The sequence below is a fragment of the Chanodichthys erythropterus genome, chromosome 15, assembly GCF_024489055.1.
Source record: "Chanodichthys erythropterus isolate Z2021 chromosome 15, ASM2448905v1, whole genome shotgun sequence".
NCBI lineage: Eukaryota > Metazoa > Chordata > Actinopteri > Cypriniformes > Xenocyprididae > Chanodichthys > Chanodichthys erythropterus.
Genome location: NC_090235.1, coordinates 20,968,491 through 20,984,014, shown reverse-complemented (window position 1 = coordinate 20,984,014; position 15,524 = coordinate 20,968,491). Strand labels below are relative to the sequence as shown.

The 15,524-nt window shown below is 36.3% G+C and overlaps 1 protein-coding gene across 2 annotated transcripts in view; it reads left to right on the top strand.

The window, feature by feature from the left end:
• Positions 1–10,762, top strand: part of vps50 (VPS50 EARP/GARPII complex subunit) — a 162,120-nt gene extending 151,358 nt beyond the window's left edge. For both annotated transcript variants that reach the window (XM_067412278.1, XM_067412277.1), the window contains 2 exons: positions 6,999–7,188; positions 8,563–10,762. In XM_067412278.1, the coding sequence (XP_067268379.1) occupies positions 6,999–7,188; positions 8,563–8,682 (310 nt within the window). In that variant the 3' untranslated portion in view covers positions 8,683–10,762. The remainder of the gene's footprint in view (positions 1–6,998; positions 7,189–8,562) is intronic.
• The last annotated feature ends 4,762 nt before the right edge of the window (positions 10,763–15,524 follow it).

The window sequence follows — 15,524 nt, the reverse complement described above, 5'->3', positions numbered from 1 at the left end:
TGATTATTATCAAAGTTGAAAATAGTTATGATGCTGAATATTTTTGTGGAAACTGACCTTTTTTTTTCAGGATTCTATGATAAAACATTTTTATTAGGGCTGTCCATGTTAACGCATACGATTAAATTCAAAATTATTTTAACACGTAAAAGGATTTAGCGCAAATAAATTACCGAAGCATGTGAAGTTGCATCAATAACATGATTTACGTCACACAGTTAGATGATCTTAGAAGTCGGAAGTTTATGATCATCTGCAATGGCGCAAACATCTGTAACCCTGGTATGTGAAAATTTCTAATCTAACCCTTTAACCCAATTGCGCTTCTCTGTTTGCCATCAGATCACTTAAGTCAATAAACTCTGGGAACTTTCAGTCCAATTATACAGTAAGAATTCAAACAATCAGTCCAAAACAGAGCTAATGTAAAGAAAACCAGGCAGAGATGCCAGAGAGAACAGTGGCTCGCAGCCAGTTTTCAGTGAAATATTCATTCCAGTGTTTTTAGCTTTAAAACACAAGCTCTGTCATATTCTGTGATTGTTTCTGAAGAGCTTGAGCCCTCAAGCTTGAGTCTCATGCAGACTGGACGAAACGTCAAACCATCCACCGCTGACCAGTCAATACGCAAACAATGTTTCTCGGCTGGATAAAGCAAACCAGCATTGTGCTAGTAAAGTTTTGATGGATGCAGATTGTAATCAAGGTAAAGACTATTGCAGTGACGTACAGGACACAGACTTGTTTCAGTACATTCAGTACATTGTTTCCACACACATTCAGGATAATATCTGTCATGTGTATGTTGCTGTGTTTAGTACTTCTGAATGGATCCATGTACTGTAGTAGGTATGCAGTCAGATCAAGGCCGTTGGTTTAGAGTTTTTTCGTTGTTGTTGTTGTTGTTGTTTTGGCATTTCTATGTGGTTCTGCTCTTTATCGCAATGTAAACAAGCTCTAAAAAGCTCTTTCTTGTTGCACTGTACACTGAATTATGAAAAGTTTTGTTCTGTAATTCATTTTTCTTCTTTGGTGTGCATACTAATGATTTATGTGGACTCCTTATATCATTTTATTTATTTGGTGTCCTTTTGGAGTGTCCAAGTGTCCTTTTTGGAAAGACACCTAAATTTACCTTTAAGCTTGCAGAAAATGCAGTTTTGTGAGAATCACCCTTTAGTCTGATAGTTTACTTTGCTGGATATAGGAAATGATGACAAAATAAACATGTTAAGAGATAAATGTATGTTTAATTTCACGATAAGTATGGTGTGATTAATCACGGGTTAAAATTTTTTATCTATAGACAGCCCTATATTTTTTACATATTGTCACTTTGGTCGATTTAATCTATCCTTAATATAATTTTACTGACCGCAAACTTTTGAAGCAGTAGCACATATATACAGTATATTCTTAAAACTGCACCTGTACATGGCAGCAAAAGCTTTTTTCCTGCCATGAAAGCAGACTTGTTTTGTTTTTGTTTTTTTGTTTTTTTTTAGGACTTCCTCCAACAATATGTTAATTTTTAAAGCAAATATCTGATAACACAAAAGGCAAATGTACTGGCCAGATGCTTTTAATCCACAGCCATATGTACAAAAACAGCAAACCTGAATGAAAGCTTTAGCTACTCTTGTTCTTCATTCCTCTGCTGAACTCATGGGGTGTTTTTACTAGCAAGAGGAGCTTTTTGTTTTTTTCTGTTATGGCTTGGCTGGCAGTGACTGTTTTGAGGGATGCAAAGCAAACCCTTTATCACTCAGGATTCGGGGGTGTGCGAAATGTTGTGCTGCGTAATGATAGTATTTGATTTAAAGCAAGAAACACTATGATTTTCAGCTGCCTCATCGATCTTGTGTTTGGATCAACTCTCGTTTTTCTCTTTTTTGCCTTCTTCCTGAGGCGTACTCATACTGTAAATATTGTAAAAATGCATTAGTTCATCAAATATCTGTAATGACTTTGTGCTATAAGCAGATAGGCTTTGTTTTGCTTTCAAATAACTGTATTTATATAAATCCATCAGTGTTCGATTTTCTCCATGTTTATTTTTCCTTCTTGTTTCCTCTTCTTGCACCATCCTTCTTGTACCCATCTGCTTGTCATTAGTCAAGAGCTGGATTATTGGAAGTGAACATCAGGGATGTTTGTGTGGCACGGTGACAAGCAACTTAGAAGCCATGTCTACTCCAGAGAGCTGTTGTCAACCCGTCTTCCATCACACTTTCCTTTCCCCAGTATATTATCTTCATTGTGCCGGCAATCTTGCAGCTCACAGACTTGCAGAGAAGCTCTTGTACTCGTCACCTCCTCAGCGTAATGGAGATTTGTTGGAAGCACATTTGACACAACTTGACAGACGCCTCTTGACTTCAGAGAGGTTCTTCGTAGTATAGCTTAAAGCTTCCCTGTAGACGTCAGGATTTAGCTGCATGTGAGAAGAAAATGTATCAGAAAAATGCATTTCTCTAGTCATTTAATCCATTGATTATTAATTTCTATATCTCAGGGCAGCATAAAGAAGGAATCACACACTGTCCAGAGATGAACATGCTTTTGTTAAACTGAAAAGCCCAGTGCAAGTGCAAGAGAGAGTGTGCATCAACAGCGCAGATGGACTTGTGTGGAATTATAATATGTTCCCAGAGTATCTGAGGAGCTCTAAAGAATCTTCTTCAAAACATTGTTCCTGTATCTTTCAATCCCTTCAGGGCCCTGCTGTTTAGTGCACCCTAGGTGGTCCTCTACACGGTCTATACTTGACAATGACAGAACGGTGCATTTGAATCCCATGAATGCATTAAGACACATACACCCTGAGGACCTTAAGCTATTTAGTTGAGAGTTGAACATGTTGCTGGACAAGCAACCTTCTTAGTACAGACGCACCATTGTTAAAATTTTTGCCAATACAGTCAGCTGCTACATATCTTGATGTGGTTGAAAACTGATAAATAAGAGATACAAAAATTATATGCTGTTTTGTCAAAGTACACTACCGTTGAAAGTACACAACGTACTAAGATTTGGTGTCAGTAAGATTATTTTAAGTATTTTAATTCATTAAATTGAATAAGAAATTATAATACATATAATACAATACACACACACACACACACACACACACACACACACACACACATATATATATATATATAGCATATTAGAATGATTTAGTATTTCTAAATTTCAACATTGGTGAACATAAAGGACTTTTTTTTCAAAAACATTTTTTTAAAAACTAATCAACTGTTGAAAATTCTGCAAGTAAAATTAAGCATCACATCATTATAATGTACAGTATGAAAAATGCTTATTTTGAGATTTACTAAAGATTACATTTAACAGTTATCAAATTAGTGTTTTTGAAAATTAACTTTAAGGAAGCATTAGTTGATATCAAAATTAAAAATAGGGAAAGTGAGTGTGCACAATTAAAAACCCAGTGTCGATCGATACTGATAAATTAAGACACTATAATGTTGGCTGATAATCAATATGGCAATTATATATTCAGTCAATGAACTAATACAGGATTAGATCGAACAATGGATGGATGGATGGATGGATGGATGGATGGATGGATGGATGGATGGATGGATGGATGGATGGATGGATGGATGGATGGATGGATGGATGGATGGATGGATGGATGGATGGAAGATAGATAGATAGATAGATAGATAGATAGATAGATAGATAGATAGATAGATAGATAGATAGATAGATAGATAGATAGATAGATAGATAGATAGATAGATCGATCGCAACCTTTTTAACTTCTTATTTTAAATAATTTTAAGTCATCTTGAGGCCACCTTGGAAGTTTGCTGAGGCCCCTGGGATGAGAACCACTAGTTTATAAGGACTTTGTTGGCCAAGACAAAATAAATAGTTTATAAGGGCACGGCCCAGCAGATTGACAAGCCCCTCCTGGCAGGGTTCAGCTGTACACCTGCATCATAAAGTCAAGGGCCACTTGTTTGAGAATGGCAAAAGCACAGTGTTTGATATGGAGGGCAGGTTGTTTGAAAGATGTGTTAAAGAGGCTGTCTGTGTCTAGCTAGAGCACTCTGTATCTGCTAGCCTTGCTGCTTTCTCTGCCTGGGCAGTTTTAGCTCCAAACTAAAAAATGATTGCAGATTACAGCAGCAGGGAGCTGATGCTCTCTGTAATCATCACATCTTTACGTTGACAGCATCCACAGCGTTTGGAAAGATATTCCCATCATCCTACACCTGATTAAGTGCTGAAACATCAGTAATAAACCATGAAATGCTGAAAAGTCAGCTGTGAACGAATGAACTCTACCTGACCGTCTTTGCCTCTAGCTATAGACCTTCTGTCAGTACGTGTGTTCACACAGCGTCACACACGGTCAGGGTCAATGGCATGGGTCGGTCTGCGGTAGGCTGTGCCCTCTTTCCGGGCAAAATGTCAGATTTGACAAAAAACTGATATATATTTATGATATATTTTACTGTTTAATGTTTTGCGACTCCTTTATAAGATAAATTAATCAGTAAATTGTTTGTAAAACTATTTGATTAAACGCACTGTGGTTTAGCATTTAGTTCATTTTAACGAATGTGGTTAACTACTGTGAGGAAAAGAATCCTTAAAGTGTTACCAAACAAAAATCAGCATATTAGAATGATTTCTGAAGGATCATGTGACACTGAAGACTGGAGTAATGATGCTGAAAATTCAGCTTTGATCACAGGAATAAATTACATTTTAAAATACACTTCCAAGAACTCGCTGTTTGGGTTTAAATAGGCAAATACTTAAGAGTCTATGACTGATCATTACTGTTGATTATTGTTTCTAGCTTGTTATATGTGCTTGACTCTTACATTGTCAATAAAAGATCTTGACTGAAAATTGATGCACCTCTTGATGGAAATAACATTAATTTGCATCAATTTTTGGTCAAGATCTTGTATTGACAATGCAAGAGGTGAGTACTCTGTAAAGTCTACTCCAGCACATCTCAAAGACTTTCAGTGAATGTCTGGACTCACAGGTGCCAATTCATGTGTGAAAATGATTCTTTATGCTCCCTCCCAACATCGACTGGGTTGGAGCATAAACTTTTTTTTTTTTTGCCGGGCAGAGGATATTCAAATAGGAAACGGTTTGATCAAATAAATGCAGCCTTGGTGAACGTGAGACTTAAAAAACAATTGAAACAATAAAAAACCTCTAACTTTTTTTACATTAAGCTAAAGAGACAAATGTGAGACCCTTCAGAATATCTAAATGCCCCCTTAGCTAATGCATTTTAGCACCAACTGTAATGGTGGCCTAGCCTGGGTGCCAGCCCGAACCCCGCCCACAAAATTTTTTGGACGGGAAGTTCGGTCTGGACTCGATCCATTGTGGAGTAATTATGCTCGGCTCCCAGAAGGCCGAGTCAATCAAATTGCCAGGGCGGGCTTTAATCGATGATGGACAGGCCATCTGCGGTTACGTAACCACCCACGTCATCAAAGAGCGCTTGGGTTGAATTGGTTTTCACCAACGATGACTGCAGCTGGAGAAGTAAGATGTTTAGATTCCACTATCACGTCTGTAATAAAAGAAATCGGCAGCGCATTAATTTTAAAAGACGAACAAAGAACCGCAATCAAGGCATTTGTCGATGGGAAAGATGTGTTTGCCGTCCTTCCAACAGGATTCGGCAAAAGTTTAAGTACAAGTTCAACATACGTCACTTACTGCGTTGCTCTGATTGGTTGTAGGTCTATCCAATTGAGTGCAGAGTTTTTTTTTTGTTTTTTTTTTACTGGTTCGGTTAAGACACACCCCATAATTCAAGTGCAATGGAGCAGTATCAGACTCACATTCTGCCTAGAATATGAGTATGACGAAGTCAGGCTAATGGTGGCCATTTTATATGAAAAAAAAAAAAAACTTTGCAACCAGGATGAATGTTGCTTGTTTTCATTCAGCTTGCATGTCCATTTGGCTGCACTTTTTTCCAAGTAGACTCCGCCAATGCAGTGCCGAGTTGCATTCCAAATCGAGCAGAATGTGACAGGAAGAAGGAAGGAGGCGGGAAAACACAGGGATATTGGCAGACTGGATATACTCAATAGGCCCAGCAATATCTTTCCCCTCACAGAAAGTAATTACACCGCTGTCAGCCAGAAAGTAAACATGGGTGTCGACAGCACTGAACTCTGCATGGCTGCTTGTTTGCTGTAAATCGATGGTTTGGTTGTGTTGGATGTTTAAGTATCATTTCTGAATCCAATACCTACAAGCTGTACAAATGAAAAGGAGGCGAACTGGAAAAAATGACAAATTTGACCAAAAATGGCCCTCAGCATTTGGTGTCGCTTACCAGTCAAAGGATGAGTTGGCTTAAACACTATATCCCACAGTCTGTCAATATTATTTGAGCTGAATTATTCAGACTTTTTTTTTCTATATATATTTTTACTAGTTGGTGCAGGACACTATAGTAAACTGTGACATATTATAGCCAAAAATTCTTCATACAGTGGACTACCAGTAAAATTATATAAAGTAGTGAATAAAGTGAATAAACTGTAATAATAAATGAAATGTTCAAGCTGTCTGTATGTTGATCATCTATGCAGATGTATTGTTTAATGTTGAGTACGAACCCCTATATTTCAACGTTTTTAACATAAATCCAGAAGGGTACCTAGAAACAGAAATAATGATGTCAGGTTTCTCTGGCAGACTTGATTCTGATCAATCACTTCATTGTTGATTTATTGATGTATTCCTATTTGTGGTTATCAAAGTTGCAGGTTGGATCAGTAGTAGGGCATAAGGTTACATGTAAACTGAAGAGTTACAAGCACTGCTGTGCTCGTGAGCGAGACGCTTAACCTGAGGTTGCTCTAGGGGACTCTCTCTACAATTAATGTAGCATAAACTGTCAACAGTTAATGAATGTCCTATATCTGTCCAAGCCGCACTCACCTCTGCTCTCCTCTCCTCCTGCTGTCTGCCAGCTATGCTAATGTGAAGAAATGCAGTAATGAAGGACGTGCACTGATGCAGCTGGACTTTCAGCAGTTCCTGATGAAGCTGGAGAAGCTCACCGACCTCAGACCAATTCCAGACAAGGAGTTTGTCGAGACCTACATCAAAGCATACTACCTAACTGAGAATGACATGGAGCAGTTCATCAAGAACCACAGGGTAAGATGGATGACTCCTGACAACACAATGTAGGCAGGTTCTTAAAAGGTCAAAAAAGGATTCTGTATTCTATATCTGTAGTGTATCTGTGATATTTTTGCTTTGAAATTTCTAAAAAAAAAAAAAAAGTAAAATGAGTAAAAATATCAGTATTAATAAAAATCAATAGTAATCAAGGCTAAATTAACTCAAGAATATAAAATATTAATTATATATATAAAATGTATATGTACATATATATCCACACACATAAAAATAAGTAAAATGAGTAAAAATCAATATCAGTATTAATAAAATCAACAATAATCGAGGCTAAATTAACTCAAGAAAATAAAATAATAATTATATATATAAAATGTATATGCACATATATATCCACACACATCAACATTAGTAAAATTATTAAAAAATAAAATCAGTATTAATAAAATCAATAGTAATCTAGGCTAAATGAACTCAAGAATATGAAATATTAATTATATATATATATATATATATATATACACACACAACAATACAAAATATATATAAAAAATCTGTTTTAAATATTAAATCATGAAATTAAAATATTAATTCTAATATTACACTACAAATCTTATCACCTAATCACCTATTAAATAAAAAACTACATAAATTTACACATTCTGTTAATTTGTCATTATATGTAATGTATATGTATATATATGTATATATATGTGTATATATATATATATATATATATATATATATATATATATATATATATATATATATATATATGTATATATATGTGTATATATATATATATATATATATATATATATATACATTACATATAATGACAAATTAACAGAATGTGTAAATTTATGTAGTTTTTTATTTAATGTTTAATTATTTATATTTAATATATTTTCATATTTAAAATGTAATATAAACTTTATTTACAAAAAATATATATATTTATGTACTGATATAACAATATATAGTAATAAACTATATGTTTCCATGTATACTGTTTGCTAAAAGTGAACATTTTGCAGTGATTATGCAATCGATTCATTGAAACGTAGTTACACTTAATCTTAGTCATGGAAATGAATCAAACTTACCAACTCTGGCACCATGTTGGTGACGTATAAATCAGAGATGCTTTTTAAAACATCCTTTTTAAAACGAATAATATCTCCATCAAAACCATTGTGAATATTTTATATATGATGTAGCGCTAAATGATTCCTTGTTAAATGTCAGGACAAAAGCTGCCTACATTCCAAACATGCCTGTGATTCTGCTTAGTAAAGCGTGTTGTGCATGGCAGATTTAATTCCTCATTAAAAAGATGGATTGTTGTGAAAGGCGTCTCCATTAGAGATTTATCATGAGTTTGTTTTGTAGGAGTACTCAATGAAGCAGCTGACTAACCTGGTCACCGTCTGCCTCGGATCCCACATCAACAAGAAAGCACGACAGAAACTCCTCGCAGCTATCGATGACATTGACCGGCCGAAAAGATAAATAAATGCCAACGAACTACCCCACCAAACTCAACAGAACCGTCACGAAAAACACCTACACTGTTACTTGTCCAGTATCTATTATCGTATGCGGCCTGTGTTTTGTTTATCAGCCATTTAAACATTTGCGGTTTCTGTTTACATTTTATTAAAAGTATAAGCAGGACGTGCTCTGACTACATATGAAGCGGTCATTTGAAGGGCTGTAAAGGATAATGGGTAATGAAAGTGTTATCAGTAATCACTTGAATCACAACACGAATGACTCATGCTCTATCAAACAGTAATTTAAACATAGCTGTGGCAAAACAACCAACAAAACTGGTTCTGTAGCATGGGGCTTTTTAAAATGAAACCGAGACATCCTCTAACACACGGAGGCTCCGTCTCTGTGATTTTACTCAAAATGCATGCGTTTTGACAGGCCACTGCTAGCTGTACGTCACTGGTCTCACCCTGTTACAAAAACACCTCTGCTTATGTCTTAGGTATTGATTTTATAATTTATGACACTTATACCAGATCCCAGAGACGTACTAGTGTTGTTGTCATTTTCTCGAAACACATTTGTGTTAATAGTAATAACAAGAGGAAGAGACTCTAAAAAAGACCTGAAACCTTCCTGTTAGAATGTGATAAAACTATTTATTTCAGATGCTGTATGTCTGAAATGCATAGATACTGTATTTCGCTCACTTAAATGTTGTTTTGTTTGTGGTACCTAAATTGTGTGATAATATTCATCTGTACCAAGTTGAAGGCAAGGTTGTACAATAAATACGCTAACATTCTTATGTGAATAATGATACTTCAGAATTCTTTTCATCCTTTTTTTGTGGTATGAAAACTTGCCAGTTTGCATTGAATACATTTGATGTTCAAGTGTGCTGAATCCTCACATTAAGGGTACGTTTATGCAATGATGTACTAAAAACAGATTTTTTTTTCCTTTGCGTTTTTCACGTACAAATGACAACATTGTGAAACCATTCATGTGGATCCGTTAAAATGACTAAAAATTCTGTATTAGATGGCGATGTCACTTTGTAAAGAAAAACCATGTGCCTATAGACTGAACATGTAATACGCATGCGCATGATGTCGCCGTTTTCACAAATTCACGTTTTTGTAGTTTACACAAAGACGATAATGGTATTGTTTTCGAAAACTTGCTCTTTGAATCCCACTTTCAAATGTTTGCATTTTCAGGCCCCCAAAACACCACTGTCATTTAAATGAATGGCCAAAACGCCTAATTTTTCAGTTTTTAGTTGAAAACAGTGTCATGTTAAGGCCCCTTTACATATTGGATCAATGTCAGCTGTGTGCTCAGTGGAACTGAAAAATAAATTTGCCGATCTCAATCCTTGAACAGCCTCTGTTTCCCGTTCTAGTCTTGCTGTTAGAAGTCAGACTAGACCGGGGTGTCCAATCCTGCTCCTGAAGGTCCTCTGAGTTTAGCTCCAACTAGGGCTGTGATGGTAAGCACGACAACTGCGCAAACCGTGGGGGTGAAGTTGACACCGCGGTCGTGGAGTGTCACCGGCGGTTGTGTGACGTCATATATAATATATATTTATATATCTCAGAGATCGCGTTAACCGAACATTTTCCATCTTTGATGGAATTTTTTTAGCAGTGACGGAAAAAAATCTGCAGCCCGTCCGTCATTTTGACAGATTATGTAATTTGTAACTGTAATTCCCACCCCTGTCCAGTAGGTGGTTAGTGCGTTCCATTGTGGCAGCAGAGCGTGAGTTCAGTCTCCAGAATAAAATGAAAACGATGCGTTTGATTACACACAGATGAGCACCTTAGTTTAAGTCAATTTTATAGTAATAAAGTTACCTATGCTTACTTACATAATTCAATTTTGTTATTTTTCTTGCTGACTATAAGTTTATGGTCAACGAATAGCTTTTCTGAGGTATAATGTTACGTGACATTGTTTGCAATACCGATTGAACTGACGTAATACAGATTTCGGTAAGCTACTGTATCTTTCAACATTTTTTATTTTCATTCATGTTTATTTCGTTCTGTACAATAGTAAAGAGGAAAGGATGATCGCATTCACTCACAATCCGTGACAACTGTTCAAGATGAAAACTGAAAAGTGTCTTTGAATAGAGTAATAAAATATATAATAAGCGTATTTGGTGTGCTGTCCAAGGGGATTGAGGGCACACCATATATGCTTATTATATATTTTATTATCTATTCAAAGACACTTTTCAGTTTTCATCAGTTGTCACGGATTGTGAGTGAATGCGAATGAATTAGTCTTTGATCAACTTTCTTTTCATAATATAAATAAACATAGCCTATGCGCTTATCCTGCAAGTTCATGAATAAAAAAATGAAAATGTGGACGAAATCAGAAGCTATTAAATGTCTTATCATTAAAATATAAAAATTAAAATGACGGGTAATTATTGATTATAATGGATTTTTTTACGATCCTGCCCATCAAAATGACGGCGAAACGCAAGTCTGACGCAACCTCTCTTATATATATATATATATAAACCCCGCCCCCTTCGGACCCCACCACCGCAACACCGGCGGTTGTTGATTTACCACCGCGGTAGTAAAAATATGCCACCGTCACAGCCCTTGCTCCAACCCCAATTGAACACACCTGAACCAGCTGATCAAGGTACTAGCAGTGTTTGGGGTAACGCATTCCAAGTAATGCAACGCAATACTTTTAAATTCAGAACAAAAGTCAAGGAAAAAGTAATGCAAAAGTAATGTAACATTACTTTCTATAAAAAGTAAAACTCAGTAAGTTCAGAATACTTAAAACATTTGAGGAAACTTATTACCTCAAAACATTTAAAGCTGCTGTCCGTAACTTTTTCTGTGCTCAGAATTTACAAAAATTATATAATGAGAATGTACAACATGAATCCATTTTCCAAACCGTGTTTTTGTCTTATCCTGAATCATTATGGTACACTTATAATAAGTGTTTATATTCAGACTATTTCAAAATGGACAGGTAGGACCCGCTGCAGAGTATTACAGTAACTGCGTGACTCACCGTAGACATTCACGGAGAAAAGTAGCTCCGGCTACAATGTTCTTCCGCAAGACGCTTGCAGTTCTGTTTATTAACCGCTAGATGGCCAGCTTTAAGTAAACTTACTCATTTTTTTAAGTTAGTAGAACTTAATTTTTGTGACAACTTAACACAACATTAAACACTAACTTATGTATCCCTATCTTAATCTTGTGCAAAAGTTCACAAAATAACACTTAATTTCAGCATTTATTTACACAGTCTGATGCAAAGCATTCTGAGAATTAGAAATCTGCTTCAACTCAATCATATTAAGTTCAGCTTACTACAATGAAATTTTGAGTTTGCACAACTTTTTTTCTATTAAATACAATGTACTTCTGTTATTATTTGAGTGAAACAAACTCATTTCCTTAAATTAATGTCACTGCTTTTACACTGCTTACTAGGCATGATAGAAACTTCCAGGCAGGTGTTTTAAGCACGTTGGAGCTGAACTCTGCATGAGCAGGTTTGGACACCAGACCGTTCCTCCAGACCTCTCGTAACACAGTAGAAGAAAAAGAAACTCGCCAGCATTTATAGAATCTGCTTGGCTATATTTAGAACAGCTAGTAGACACTAAATGATCAACATTTATAGCTTATCAGCACAAATTACAAATCCAGAGATTTTTTTTTTTTTTTAAGAAGTTCTGTAACAACTTTTCACAATGACATATTACCCTTCAGGTATCTTTTTTTTTTTTTCTCCCATGCGCTTTGCAGTTTCCTTTAATCCTCTGTAGGAAGCAAAGCTTTAGCACTAATTAATTGGCTTCTCCTTCTCCTGTTGTGCTGCACTTTAAATAGCCTGCTTGGGATGGAGAGTTTGAATTGATTTGGCCATGACTCATCGTGAGTAGGAGGCATTTTTATGTTTTTTTAATGGCCGGCAGGGGGGCCGTCTGGAAACCATTGTGTTCTAAAACATCAGAGGACCACCTGAGAGAACATCCTCACTCACACTTTCATATCCTTGTGCAGCAGTTTATCATTCACTGAAGTATGGAAATACAGTGCTTGAGAATTTCTCCTGTGAGCTGGAAACAGTTATTGGTAGTGCGTTTACAAGGTCAACTTGCAAGCCAGCATTGTTTTGCAGATGATTTCAGACTGTAGGCGCTATTTTATTTTATTTTGTATTGATTTTATAATTTTATTTTATTTCTATTTATTAGAATTGACATTGACTATTGTGGTCTGCTTGAAAGAAAAAAAAGGATAAGGTGAAAAAAAAATAGCTTTCAGTCATCAAATAAAATTTCAAACATTTTAGAAAATAAACTGTATTAAAACCCACCCATATTGACATGATTGTCAATCGCAAGGACATCGCCATTACATTTACATATAGAATTTATGTTTTTAACATCTATTTGTATACTGAATTAGGATTGGTCTTCTTGTTTGTGTATATTTATAGCTGCCAAAATCAACTTCTAAAACAATTTTGCCTAAAAAAGTCACAAGCACAGGAATTGCAAATAAGTTGTATCTGTTGCATGAGCTCCCATTTATGGAATAGACTCGGACACATGTTATGCAAAGCCGTTTCTTTTAATTAATGTCATATTGTAAGTATGCTGTTCACTTAAAACAGAGTTTGGACTTCATGTGGGTTTTATCAGAGGAGATTTATCATGGTGTTCTGGCTGAATTCCAGAGCGTTTCATTACTGTCATGGCTGGTGTGCTGCAATTCCACCACTGTGAACCTGCTCGATTCATAACGCACCCTTGTGCTCCTGATCAAAGCTGACTTTTTCACGCTTGTTTATTTTAGATATCTATGCTTCACTGGTTGTATATATACTCTGTCTGCACCGTCTATTTTGTGTACATCACCATATTAAAATGCGAAACCTTACTACAAACTCTTTGGATATTTGTATTTTTCCAGCTGGTTTAAGATATAATATGCTTATAAGTGTGCTAGTTTTGAAAGTGTATGTGATTTCCCTTGTGTGTGTGGTCTGGCTCTAGTGCTGATGTACTTCTCAACGCCTTATTTCACAGGACACTTAAAGGGTTTGTTCACCCAAAAATGAAAACGCTGTCATTAATTACTCACCCTCATGTCGTTCCAAACCCCATAAGACTTTCGTTCATCTTCAGAACACGAATGAAGATATTTTCAATTAAATCTGAGAGCTTTCTGTTCCTCCATTGACGGCTAACCCAACTACCACTTTCAAGCCCCAGAAAGGTATTAAAGTGTGATTTCAGTGGTTTAACATCAATTTTATGAAGCGACACAAGTGCTTTGTGCAAAAAAAAAAACATAATTTACCACTTTATTTACGGAATATCTCCAACGCACATTCACGCAAAAACGTTTGCTCGTATATCATCATGTAACACGTATGCGTCCTTCTCTCTTGAATATGCATTGGAAATATTTTCCATCATTCACAAAGTTCTGCACACCACCTACCACTTGAATATATATAGTAAGTGATTTTCAGGCACACTATGTAATTTTTCGCCTCTAGAGGTCGCTTATTCAAAACAAAGGCGTAGCTTGATGATGCCTTAATTTCGCAGAATCATGGGAGGTGTTGTCTTCACGTCTACAGGCGGTGGAAAAGAATCGGGATGGGACTCGGGCAGAAATCATGTTCATGGATGAGATTATTAACGTAACTGTAGTATGAAGCAGAGCAGCGCTGTGCGAGCAGAAACGAGGCCACTAGAGTGAGTGCTAATGAGAGACGAGTGCGACATACGCCTCGAGAGCAGCAGAACTTTTATTATGCCACAGTCACTGCTTCTGCTACTTCCAGTCAATCCAAAAAACTTACATATTGTGACTTTAAAATAAATATGTATGGTTCTGGTTTCCCCCTCAGTGTATTTTGCCATGTTGAAATTACGTGTTGCACTAAATTCATTTTTTTGACCAACAAAGAGGGGAAAAAAATGAATTGGGCTGCAGCTAATGTTAAAAAACATAGTTTAAAGTCAGCATGAAATCCAAATTGACGCATCTTATTTTTAATGAATTATTGCAGTATTTATTATCCGTGCGCATAATTCACGTGCCTCGTAAACGTTAATCAAAATAACTTCCCCTCCCTTTTGCAGCAACATCACTGATGACATTTTTACTGGCGCGAGGGCGGGGCAACCAGTCACTCACATGAGATCGACCAATAGCAAACCACAACCATCCAATCAGTTCCCCAAAATCAAGCCCCACCCTACATTTTTCTTGTTCGAGAACTCTATACTCTACCAAATGCTGGAAAGGTTAATTGGGGAAAAACAGGACAACAGGCTTAATATTAATTAGCACACATGTCCATTTTAAAGTCGCATAGACTAATTAACATAAGCCTTGTCTTGTCTTGTTTTTCCTAATTGACCTTTACAGATGTAGAGCTTCATAGCATTGAACCCAATCTGACTTTGTAAATGATTTCATAGCATGTAGTTACTCAGTTATTAACAGTGACATTTTCATGATCAGCTCTAGTGGTTCTGCTCTGACACTCAGCAAAGCTTTTCTTTGTCACATTGAGACATTCGAGGTGACAGATTCAGTTATATACGGTGTGATCACTTATGTGAACACGAGCGGACTGGGAATTCATGCCAGGAGTTATTGAATCTTATTGGTCCCATGGCAAATGGCACATTCTTACTTAGCTGGATTTATAGGCCATGAACAGGACATTTTCCATGCTTTTTCTTCCTTCTCAATACATCTCTTTGTAAACAAAGTACACAGAGAAATGTGAGCGGCGAGGGCCCTGAAGGCTCTTGCGCGGGTTGCCCT